At 37.0% G+C, this 13,536-nt stretch overlaps 1 protein-coding gene across 1 annotated transcript in view; it reads right to left on the bottom strand.

Moving 5' to 3' along the window:
* Positions 1–13,536, bottom strand: part of UNC13B (unc-13 homolog B) — a 210,935-nt gene that overhangs the window by 141,298 nt on the left and 56,101 nt on the right. Inside the window, exon 6 of the mRNA XM_024763008.1 lies at positions 5,533–5,606. Coding sequence (XP_024618776.1) covers positions 5,533–5,606 — 74 coding nt within the window. The remainder of the gene's footprint in view (positions 1–5,532; positions 5,607–13,536) is intronic.

Genomic DNA, 13,536 nt, shown 5'->3' with positions numbered 1-13,536 from the left:
GAAAAAAAAAAAAAAAAAAAAAAAAAAAAAAAAAAAACATAGTAAGAGGCCCAAGTAAAGAAGAAGGAGAAAAACAAAACAAAACAACAAAAAAAAAAACTATAGCTACCTATAAAAAGGTTTAGCATTTGACTAGAGTCAAATTTCTTATCAAACAGAAACCGATCATCCTGCTGCTGATTTCCCTGTGTGATCCTGACATACAGGCCAGACTAACAGATATGGCATTGGCCCAATGCAACAGGCTAAAGCAGGATAGCAGGAAGGCTGTTCTGACCAAGGGCACATGGGCACCATTCCAGCTCTACCAGGCAGCTGTAGAAGGCTTAGCCTTAGAAGCTCAGAGGACTCAGAAAACTCAAATAATATATAGATTTCCCCATTTGGGTGGTAGAACTGAAAATCTCTCTGAGACTTGAGTTTTCTTCATCTTTAAAAAGATGAGGCTTCTTCCCTCACAAGGTCACGTGGGAAGTGAAATTACTTACATAAGCATGTAATACAACATCTGGTATTTACTAGTGTCCCCTTCCCAGTTATACTCTAACCTTCCCAACACAACCCACCACTATCACCACCTAAAAACAGAGTACTGAAGCCATAGAAAGAAAGTTCTATAAAAGGGAGCCACATTAAGTTCAAGTCTTGAAGATGGACAAGATTTGGGAAGGCAAAACAAAAAGAAAAAGGTATAAACAAATTAACACAGGTACACAGAGTCTGGAAGAAAAAATGGCTTGGTTCAGAGCCCATTGGAGGATTGGGAAAACATAACTTGGTCTAGCAACTTGCAAATATAAGTTGCAAATATGAGTTTTCATCCTGACTCTGCCATTTATTAATAAATTGTAAGATTCTGGGCAAGACAGAGCTTCTCCAACACTAAAGGAGTCATTCATTCAACAGATATTTCTTGAGTGCCTATTATGTGCAAGGCCTTGTTTCAGGCACTGGGGGAATAGAGTTTGTAATCATGGTAAAGAGTTTAGATTTTACTCTAGTCTATTGAGAAGGTATGTAAAGTTTTAAACACTAGAGGGATATGACTTCATTATACTTTAAAAATCACTCTAGCTGCTGTGTGAGAAGAACTATAGGCAACCAGAGGGGAAATAAGACTAATTATTGCAATTATCCAGATGAAAATTGATGGTGGTTTACACATGAGTGTTAGTGGTGAAGGGCATTTCAAGTGGTTGGATACAAAATACAAAACACTTTTTGTATATAAATATACTTTTATATATAAAGTACTTTACAAGAAACAAACTACAATACAAATATCAGAGGTAGACAGTGCTATTACTACTTTGGGGAAGGATCAGAAGTCAAGCACAGTTTAAACAATATAATAGTATTAGTAAAACTATCAATCATAAAAAAGTTCAAAACTTCTTAAAGGCTAAACAACCCACTCCAAAGTAACAAAGGGACTTGGTTATAATAACTATTATAAATAATGGTGATTTTTATAGGCAGTACACAGGCACAAGAGTGACAAAATCATAAAACTTTAAGCATTAAACTAGAAGAATTCAGACTTAATAGATGAGAGTAGATATTTCCAGCAGACGTATTTAATGAATCTCTTTCAGGTCCAAAGCAGAATGCTGAAGACCAGCTAGAGCCTAATTAATAATATTAAGAGAGCTAAGGAAAAAAATCTATAATACCTATGTACAAGAAAATAAAAGTAGTAAAAGTAAGGAAAATTATAGGCCAATCTCATTTATGAATACAGATGCAAAAATCCTAGATTACCAAACCAAATCATATGACATTTATTTATCATAAATAAGTCTTTATATTTCTGTGTGAATATGTACGTATATGTATGAATGCTGGCATATAAATTTTCATGTATCATGACCAGAAGGACTTTAAATGAAAGGACAGTTCAATATCTGAAAATCTATTCATGCAATTCACCACACAAACAGACTAAAGGAGAAAAACTATGTGATCAAACAATGCAGAAAAGATCCTGATAAAATCCCTTACTTTTTCATGACAAAATATCTTAGAAAATCAGAAAGAAAATAGAATTTCCTTAATCTGATAAAGGGTACCTATCAAAATCTACAGCAAATATCATACTTCAAGATTTATGAAGCATTCCCCTTATAGTCAGGAAAAAGACAAGGCTTCCCCACTTTCACCATTAAAAATTACACAGGATGTTTTACACAATGAATTTTTAAAAATAAGTGGTCGCCAAAAACAAGGAAAGTCTGAGAAAATATTACAGCCAAGAGAAGCCGAAGGAGATATTACAACTAAATGTAACCCAGTGTCTGTTATGAGGTAATGGAACTGAAAAAACGCATGAAATAAAAACTAAGGAAATTTGAAAAAAAAACTAAGGATTTTTATTTAATAAAACAAAATAAATAGAAATATAAAATATTAAATTTTAGTTAATAATAATATATCAATATTGGCTCATTAATTGTAATAAATGTACCATATTAATGTAAAATGTTAATAATAAGGAAAACTAGAGGGAGGGGGCGGGTAAGATGTGATATGGAAGCCCTCTCTACAAACTGCTTAATATTTAAGTCTGTTAATAAAAACATATGTAAAAATTTCACTTAAAAAATAAGACATAAGTATTGAAAAGAGATTAAAACTTATTATTCAAAGATGCAAAAACTAAAAAACCCAAAGGAATCTCTAAACTAGTAGAATTAATAAGAGTTGGTGAATAAGATCGATACTAAAAAAAAAAATTGAGTAGCATTGCCTTATATAGATAGCAATGACCTATTAGAAAGTGTAGTTTTTAAATATACCATTCACAATGATTAGGAATAAACCTAACAAAAGAAGTGTAAAAAGTGCATGGAGAAAATAGGTTTTCCTCCTAGAAGACTTCTCATCTTTTGATGCTTAACTATATTTATTAGGTTCCTGCTTATTGTCTGTCTCCTCCTATTTGATCCAAGAGGACATTGGTCTTTGTTTTAACTTCTGATGTATACCAAGCACCTACGACAGGGCCTGGTATACAGTGTTCAATAAGTTATCTGGTGAATAAACGACTAAATGAATGTCACCAATAAATGGACAAATGCAAATTTAAATGATAAAGCTCTAAACTCATTAAATTAGCACAAATTTTAAATTTGGCAATAACAAGTATCAGTAAGGATACACAGCAGCAGAAAAACTGGAATATAAATTGGTATAATTATTTTAGAGAACAACTTAGCAACATCTAGTAACGTTACACAGAGCACATTCCACAACAAAGCAATTCTATTTCCAGGTATATAGCCAGAGAATCTCCCATACATAAGCAGAGAGAAACAGGGTCAGAGATGTTCACTGAAGCATGCATTTATAATAGTGAAAACCTAATTTTCCATGAGTAGGAAAAGTAATAAATAGTGATACATTTCCACTCTGTCAAGTGGTAGATGCCTAGGCCAGTCTTGACCCAAGAGGCTGCTGTGAATGGCAACTGTTGCACACCATAAGAAAAAAAAAAGATAAGATTCTACATTGTGTTTTTAAAATGGTTTTGCAGCAAGTATGACCAAATTTTGATAATCACTGAATCTTGGAGATAAGTGTACAGGTTTCATTTTACTAGTCCTTCAACTTTTATATTTGTTTAAAATTTTTTCATGATAAAAATAGAAAAAAGAAAGGAAGACGCTCCCACTAACCAAAGATGAGACGAGTTTAGTATCAAAAAGAATAAAGATTGCAATGGATTGAAACACAAATATATCAAAATCCATAAATTGATAATAATATGCCACTAAAAAAAAAGAAAACAACTCACTGGTCACCTTGAGAAGCTGCTTATGCAACACTCATTATTTTGAAAATTGCTAAAGAGAATGTTTTTCTTGCACGGACTTTATTTCAAGTGAACCAAATAGCTGATGAGGCAGACAAATCATAGATAATAAATGCTGAAGAGATGATAAAATTAGAAAATCATCATTGTGCAACCCTAATAAAATAATGATTATTATTTGCTGCTAAAACCATTAGGTAAAAGGCTTGTGGGATCACTTTAAAATGGATGAAATAGGCTGACACCAAGTTGAATCCACTGTGTAATTTTAACATCACTAAAAGAGAGGCAAGATATAATCTGCCTACAAAAGAAAAAAAAAAAAAAAGATATGTTGTGAAATCCTAATCCCCAGTACCTATGAATGTGACCTTATCTGGAAATAGCGTCTCTGCAGATATAATCAAGTCAATCCAATGACTGGTGCCCCCACAAAAATCAATGGAAATTTGATTTCCATTGAAATCAAACGTATTGTGAGGACAGGCAGACATAACCCAGGAAGGCATGTGATAGTGGAGACAGAGACTGAAATAATGTGTCTATAAGCCAAGGAACAGCAAAGACTGCTAGGAAGCACCAGAAAGTAGAAGAAAGGCATGGGAGAGCTTCTTCCTCAAAACCTCCAGAAGGAACTGATCCCACCAACACCTGATGTCAGAATTTTAGCCACCAGAACTGTGAGAGAATAAATTTCTGTTGCTGTAAGCCAACAGTATGTGGTACTTTTTTTGGCAGCCCTGGGAAACTAACACGCATCAAATCACTGCATTTTGGCTTCCTGTACTAACCTATGGATATTGACCATTAATTGACAAATCCAATGGCTCCACTTCATTACTCATCTTCTTTGCTCTCGGTAATATTTCACACAGTCAAGAATTTCTGCCTCAAAACTTTTTTTTTCCTTTGTTCCATAAACCTTTTTCTGGTTCTCCTACTCTCTCTTTCAGGCAGCTCTTTCTCAGTCTCTTTTGTTTCTCAGGATTCTACCTTTGATGTTTCCCAAGGTTTTGTCCCTGTTCTTCAATACTCTTTCTACATACTTTACCTGAGTGAGCTCTTCTATTCCTATGACTTCAATTGCTACAAATATGTTGATAAATCCAAACTCTATACCCGACCTCATCATACCCTGAGCTTCAGATTCTCACATGAGGTTGCTTACCAGACGTTTCCTAACAGGTTGCTTACCAGACAAATTTTCTTATAGCCCAACATGCCCTAAAGTAAAAAAACTTATCTTTTCCCTCCACCACCACCAACGAAAACACTCCCCATTCTTGCTGGCTCAGGTTGAGTTGATTGTGTTCTATTCTGTGCACAAAACTCATCTCTGGAAATAAGTTAGGACAGCAGGACTAAGCAATGCAATAGTCTAAACATTCCTTAAAAAAGCACACAATAAGGATACATATCCAAAAATCTGGGAACAAGCAGGAAAAAGAGGCTTTTGCTCATCTGTGTAACAAGAGGACAGATTCCCTAGTATAAGCTTGCTCCCCAACAGTCTAGAGCCAGACTGGGGCCAATTCAGCCACTTCTGGGGGACAATGGGAAGAAAAGAAAAAGCAGATAGACCTTTCTAATAATAGGCAATCTTCTAGCTACCTTTTTTCTCTAATGCAGTTTAAATTCTTTCATTCTTCAACATGTTCCTGGGTCGCTCCCTTAAAGCGTCCTATAAAGACACTCTTTACATTGTAAAAAACAGTTCCTACCTCATTGTCAGTTCCCAAGGCATTGATTTGCTCCAATTTGTAGGTCCAATATCTGGCTTCCTCCTCTGGGATATCTATCACAAAAAAGAAGAAACCACATTACCAGGCTGATAATTTAATCATAGGTTGATAATACTTTATTCAATCATACAATCTAAGTTAGAAGGGTGGTGGTAATGGACTAATTTTACTGATGGCTTGGTTCTTGCCATGAACATTATCTTGCATCTTCACAAAAACCAAAATAATATATTATTATTCCCAATGGATCAGAAGACTTAATATTGTTAAGATGTCAATACCTCCTAAAGTGATGGAAAGATTCAACACAGTCACTATTAAAATCCCAATTTTTTTTTTACAGAAATATAAAACCCCATCCATATGGAATCTCAACAGACCTCAAATACCCAAAATATTCTTGAAAAGGAAGAACAAAGCTAGAGGACTCATATTTCCTTATTTCAAAACCTATTAAAAAGCTATAGTAGGGCTTCCCTGGTGGCACAGTGGTTAAGAATCCGCCTGCCAATGCAGGGAACACAGGTTTGAGCCCTGGCCCAGGAAGACCCCACATGCCACAGAGCAACTAAGCCCATGCGCCACTACTACTGAGCCTGAGCTCTAGAGCCCGCGAGCCACAACTACTGAGCCCATGTGTCACAACTACTGAAGCCCACGTGCCCAGAGCCCATGCTCCGCAACAATAGAGGTCACAGCAATGAGAAGCCCGCACACTGCACTGAAGAAAAGCCCCTGCTTGACACAACTAGAGAAAGCCATGCACGGCAATGAAGAACCAAAGCAGCCAAAAATAAATAAATAAAATAAATTTTTTTTAAAAAGCTATAGTAAATCAAAACAGTATGCTACTGACATAAAGACAGACATATAGACCAATAAAAGAGAATAGAGAGCCCAGAAATAAGCCCTTACATATATGATCAAATGATTTTTTTCAAGGGTACCAAGAACATTCAATGGGGAAAAGTGTCCTTTCAAGAAATGGTGCTGGGCTTCCCTGGTGGCGCAGTGGTTGGGAGTCCGCCTGCCGATGCAGGGGACACGGGTTCGTGCCCCGGTACGGGAAGATCCCACGTGCCGCGGAGTGGCTGGGCCCGTGAGCCATGGCCGCTGAGCCTGCGCGTCCGGAGCCTGTGCTCCGCAACGGGCGAAGCCACAGCGGTGAGAGGCCTGTGTACCGCAAAAAAAAAAAAAAAAGAAAAAGAAATGGTGCTGGGACTTCCCTGGTGATGCAGTGGTTAAGAATCTGCCTGCCAATGCAGGCGACACTGGTTCAAGCCCTGGTCCGGGAAGATCTCACATGCTGCGGAGCAACTAAGCCCATTGCCACAACTACTGAGCCTGCGCTCTAGAGCCTGTGAGCCACAACTACTGAGCCCATGTGCCACAACTACCAAAGCCCATGCGCCTAGAGCCCGTGCTCCGCAACAAGAGAAGCCACTGCAACAAGAAGCCCGTGCACCACAACAAGGAGTAGCCCCCACTCGCCACAACTAGAGGAGGCCCGTGCACAGAAACAAAGAGCCAATGCAGCCAAAAATAAATAAATAAATTTATTTTTTAAAAAAAGAGAAATGGTGCTGGCACTACTAAATATAAAATGGACAGAAAATGGGGACCTGCTGTATAGCACAGGGAACTATGCTCAATATTTTGTGGTAACCTATGAGGGAAAAGAATCTGAAAAAGAACAGATGTCTATGTATTATAACTGGATCACTTTGCTATACACCTGAAACTGACACAACATAGTGGATCAACTATACCTGAATTAAAAATTCAAAAATAAATAAAATCTTATTTAAAAAAAAATAAATTTTTTTTAAAAAAGAGAGAAAACATAGGCAGAACACTCTCTGACATAAATCACAGCAAGATCTTTTTTGATCCACCTCCTAGAATAATGAAAATAAAAACAAAAGGGAACTAATGAAACTTAAAAGCTCTCACAGCAAAGGAAACCATAAACAAAATGAAAAGACAACCCATAGAATGGGAGAAAATATTTGCAAACAAAGTGAGCAAAAAGGGATCAATCTCCAAAATATACCAACAGCTCATGCAGCTCAATATCAAAAAACAAACAACCCGATCAAAAAATGGGCAGAAGATCTAAATAGACATTTCTCCAAAGAAGACATACAGATGGCCAAGAGGCACATGAAAAGATGCTCAACATCGCTAATTATTACAGAAATGCAAATCAAAACCACAATGAGGTATCACCTCACACCAGTCAGAATGGCCATCATTAAGAAATCTACAAACAATAAATGCTGGAGAGGGTGTGGAGAAAAGGGAACCCTCCTACACTGTTGGTGGGAAAGTAACTTTGTACAGCCACTAACAGAGGTTCCTTAAAAAACTAAAAATAGAGCTACCATATGATCCAGCAATCCCACGCCTGGGCATATACCTGGAGAAAACCATAATTCAAAAAGATATATGCACCCCAATGTTCATTGCAGCACTATTTACAATAGCCAGGACATGGAAGCAACCTAAATGTCTATCAACAGATGAATGGATAAAGAAGATGTGGTACATGTATACAATGGACTATTACTCAGCCATAAAAAAGAATGAAATAATGCCATTTGCAGCAAAATGGATGGACCTAGAGATTGTCATACTGAGTGAAGTCAGACAGAGAAAGACAAATATATGATATCACTTATATGTGGAATCTAAAAAACAAATGGTACAAATGAACCTATTTACAAAACAGAAATAGGGTCACAGATGTAGAAAACAAACTTATGGTTACTAATGGGGGAGGAGGGATAAATTGCGAAATTGGGATTGACATATATATAAAATAGATAACTAATAAGGACCTACTATATAGCACAGGGAACGCTACTCAATAATCTGTAATGACCTATATGGGAAAAGAATCTAAAAAAGAGTGGATATATGTATATGTATAACTGATTCACTTTGCTGTACAGCAGAAACTAACACAACATTGTAAATCAACTATACTCCAATAAAAATTAATTTAAGAAAAATAAAGAAATGGTGCTAGGATAACTGAGTATCTACAATGCACAAAATGAAGGTGGACCCTTATTTAACATCATATAGAAAAATTAACTCAAAATGGATCAAAACCTAAATGCAAGACCCAAAACTGGAAAACTCTTAGAAAAAAACATAGGGCCCAAACTGCACAACACTGGATTTAGCAGTGATTTCTTGGATAGGACACCAAAGGCACAGGCAACAACAACAAAAAATAGACAAATTAGACTTCATTAAAATTAAAAACTTTTCTGCATCAAAAGACAGTATCAACAGAATGAAAAGGTAACCCACAGAATAGGAGAAAATATTTGCAAATCATAGATCTGATAAGGGATTAATCCCCAGAATATATAAAGAACTCCTAAAACTCAACAATAACAAAAACCCAATTCAAAAATGGGCAAAGGACTTGATAGATGTTTCTCCAAAGAAGATATAAAAATAGCCGAAAAACACATAAAAAGATGCTCAATCATTAGGGAAATACAAGTCAAAACTACAATGAGATACCACTTCACACCCATTGGGATGGCTACTATCAAAAAAACAGGGAAAAAAACCCAAAAAAACAAAATAACAAGTGTTAGCGAGGATGTGGAGAAATTAGAACCCTCGTACACTGTTGGTGGGAGTGTAAAATGGTACAGCTACTATGGAGAACAGTATGATGATTCTTCAAAAAATTAAAAATAGAATTACCATATGATCCAGAAATTCCACTTCTGGGTATGCACCCAAAAGAACTGAAAGCAGAATCTCAAAGAGATATTTGCATACCCATGTTCACAGCATTATTCATAATAGCTAAAATGTGGAAGCAACCTAAGTGCCCATCAATGAATGAACAGATAAGCAAAATGTGATATAGACATACTAGGGAATATCATTCAGTCGTAAAAAGGGAGCAAATTTTGACATACGCTACAGCATAGATGAACCTTGAGGATATTATGCTAAGTGAAATAAGCCAGTCACAAAAAAACAAATACTGTATGATTCCAATTGTATGAGGTACTTAGAGTAGTCAAAATTGGAGATAGAAAGTAGAATGGTGGTTGCCAGGGGCTGGGGGCAGAGGGGAATGGGGAGTTATTGTTTAATGGGTATAGAGTTTCAGTTTTGCAAGATGAAAAGAACTATGGATATGAATAGTGGTGATGGTTGCACAGCGTTATGAATGTATTCATACCACTGAACTGTATCTTTTAAATGGTTGAGATATTTAATTTTATGTTACATGTATTTTACCACATTAAAAAAAGAGTAAAGAAAAATGGTACACATACCCTCATTGTATATATATAAGATGGACTATAACAACTTCCAAAAGAAAAATGCAACATCTTTTAAAAACATCAAATGTGGGCATCCCTGGTGGCACAGTAGTTAAGAATCCACTTGCCAGTGCAGGGGACACGGGTTCGAGCCCTGGTCCGGGAAGATCCCACATGCCGCGGAACAACTAAGCCTGTGCGCCACAACTACTGAGCCTGCACTCTAGAGCCCGTGCGCCACAACTACTGAAGCCCGTACGCCTAGAGCCTGTGCTTCACAACAAGCAAAGCCACCGCAATGAGAAACCCACACACCGCAAGGAAGAGTAGCTCCCACTCGTTGCAAGTAGAGAAAGCCCGAGTGCAGCAATGAAGACCCAACACAGCCAAAACGAAAGAAATAAAATAAAAATTTAAAAATCATAGTTGATTTGGCTCCAGAGCCTGGGCTTTTAATTTAAACTGTAATATATTTAACCACTCCTCTTGTTAGGTACTTAGATTGTTCAAAGTTTGTACTGTTATAAATAGTACTGCAATAAACATCCTTGTAGCTCTGTATTTTTCTCCTTAAAACTATTTTGAGGGGTGAGGTAGTAATACATGCACAATGGTTTAAAAAGTTACTCAGGGAAAATTAGGTCTCCCTCACAAATCAGTTATCTTTCTTTCTTATAGGCTACCACAATTAATACTTTCTCGTATATCGTTCCAGGGGCAGTCTTTGAATCTATAAGCATATATGTAGACCCCCAACCCCTATTAAAAACACAAATAGTAGCATATTCTAACACATTCACTGTCCCTTGCTGTTTTCTACTTAACAATGTATCTTGGTGAATTTGTTCTACATCAGAACGTATAGACTGCAGCAGAGCAGCTCTTCCTCCTCTCTCACTTATTTTCAACAAGTGCAAAGTAAACCATTTTATGGCTGAGGAGTGCTGTACAAATTAGGTAGTAAATTTCTTGAAGATTTTATTATAAGACTTTGAAATATTGCCACCAATTGCTGAAGAGCGGTTTGAGGGGAAGGAGGTGAAATTTTGGATAGGAGGGACAAAGGAGAAAGGACTGTATTTGATTCCTTCATGTGGATTACTAAAAAGTGTACCTGTTTAAATGTCACCAAAGTTGACCTGATCCATATTTTGTCTCAGTGTTTCTCTTTTGTGCTGAATATATGGGTACGTTTGATTTTCTTTTTTAATTTTTATTATTTTTTTTTGCCAAATCAGAAAAATAAATACCATTTAAAGTCTCTAGAAATGGTCCTAAGAGCACACAGCAAATGAAGAAATATATATTCAAGAAAATCTACTACAACTTTAAGAATAGCCAATTTCTGCTGTATTTGAACCAAGACCCATCCCCACCCACCCCCCTCCCGATTCAACAAGACAGAAACTCCGTTCCAGACTAGTACAGCTGAGAACACAGCATTAAGAATACAAGCAACTAAGCCACAAGCAAGAACTCCAATTGCTTTTCTCTTCACCTGCAACTTGGCTACAGACACCCAAGAAAGTCTTCTTTTCTATTTTTCTGAAGTAATAGTTGCTCTGAGTTTAGTTATTTCTGAGCTTACTGGAAAATCATGCCATTTTTGCTCAATTCACCATAAGGTACAAGATATAAATAGACTGAAATCATAAGACAGCAGCAACAACAATAGTATACATGAATATCAGTAAACAGTCAAAATTAAAACTGAATAAAGTTAAATTAGACAAGATACCAACATTTAAAAATTGGGAAATTACAGGGGCTCCCTGGTGGCGCAGTGGTTGAGAGTCCGCCTGCCGATGCAGGGGACACAGGTTCATGCCCCGACCCGGGAGGATCCCACATGCCGCGGAGCGGCTGGGCCCGTAAGCCATGGCCACTGAGCCTGCGCGTCCGGAGCCTGTCCTCCACAACGGGAGAGGCCACAACAGTGAGAGGCCCGCATACCACAAAAAAAAAAAAAAAATTGGGAAATTACAAAATGTTGGCAAAGATATGCAGAAAAGAGACACCTGAGACATAGTTGGCAGAAATATAAACTGGTACAATCTTTTTTTTTTAACACAAGCAACTTGGCAGTACTAGGAAGAATAACGATACACATACCTTGTGACCTATTCTTTATTTAATTAATTTTTATTGGAGTATAGTTGGTTTACAATGTTGTGTTACTTTCTACTGTACAGCAAAATGAATCAGCTATACATATACATATATCCCCTCTTTTTTGGATTTCCTTCCTTTTAGGTCCCCAGAGTAGACTTGCCTGTGCTTTACGCAGTATGTTTTCATTAGTTATCTCTTATACATAGTATCAGTAGTGTGTATATGTCAATCCCAATCTCCCAATTCCTCCCACCTGCCCTGCTTTCCACCTTGGTATCCATACTGTTTGTTCTCTACGTCTGTGTCTCTATTTCTGCTTTGCAAATAAGATCATCTATACCATTTTTCTAGATTACACATATATGCATTAATATACGATATTTGTTTTTCTCTTTCTTTCTGACTTACTTCACTCCGTATGACACTCTCTAGGTCCATCCACATCTCTACAAATGACCCAATTTCGTTCCTTTTTATGGCTGAGTAATATTCCATTGTATACATGTACCACATCCTCTTTATCCATTCCTATATTGATGGACATTTAGGTTGCTTCCATGTCCTGGCTATTTTAAGTAGTGCTGCAATGAACATTGGGGTGCATGTGTTGTTTTGAATTATGGTTTTCTCTGGGTATATGACCAGTAGTGGGATTGGTGGGTCATAGGGTAGTTCTATTTTTAGTTTTTTAAGGAACCTCCATACTGTTCTCCATAGTGGCTGTACCAATCTTCTTTCCCATCAACAGTGTAGGAAGCTTCCCTTTTCTCCACACCCTCTCCATTATTTCTTGTTTGTAGATTTGACCTATTCCTTAAATTCTACTTTAAGGAATTTATCCTAGATTCATAAATGGGCATAGATAAAGCTGTTCGTTACAGTGGTATATAAAAAAAAACTGGAAACAACCTACATGTCAATCAATAAAGGATTGCAAAAAAAAAAAAAGGATTGGTTAGATAACTTATGATATAAAGCAGCTGTTGAGATCAGCAAGATAGATCTTAAAGTATAACATGAAATGATGTCCAAGATAATATGCTTTAGTTTATACAATACTATCACCATATATAGTACATAGAGTATGACCCAAATTTTGTCAAAATAAATTTCTAGAGAAGAAATTTCTTGTGCCTAAACCAAGACACAAGAAAGTTAACAGTGATTTATTTCTGGGGAATGCAAAGGAGGTCAAAAGAAGGAGGAAGAGAAACTTAACTTTTTATCCATGTACATTTCCATGCTATTTGAATTTTTATAAGGAACATGTATTTTTGTGTGATTTTTTTCTTTTTTCTTTTTTTGGCTGTGTTGGGTCTTCATTGCTGCGTCGGCTTTCTCTAGTTGTGTTGAGCCGGGGCTACTCTTCATTGTGGTGCATGGGCTACTCATTGCAGTGGCTTCTCTTGTTGCGGAGTACAGGCTCTAGGTGCAGGCTCAGTAGTTGTGGCTCGCAGGCTCTAGAGCACAGGCTCAGTAGTTGCAGCGCATGGGCTTAGTTGCTCCACAGCACGTGGGATCTTCCCGGACCAGGGCTAGAACCCTGTCCCCTGAGTTGGCAAGTGGA

This window comes from Neophocaena asiaeorientalis, unplaced genomic scaffold, assembly GCF_003031525.2.
Source record: "Neophocaena asiaeorientalis asiaeorientalis breed wild unplaced genomic scaffold, Neophocaena_asiaeorientalis_V1.1 scaffold449, whole genome shotgun sequence".
Classification (NCBI taxonomy): domain Eukaryota; kingdom Metazoa; phylum Chordata; class Mammalia; order Artiodactyla; family Phocoenidae; genus Neophocaena; species Neophocaena asiaeorientalis.
This window is presented reverse-complemented; position numbering and strand designations above follow the sequence as displayed.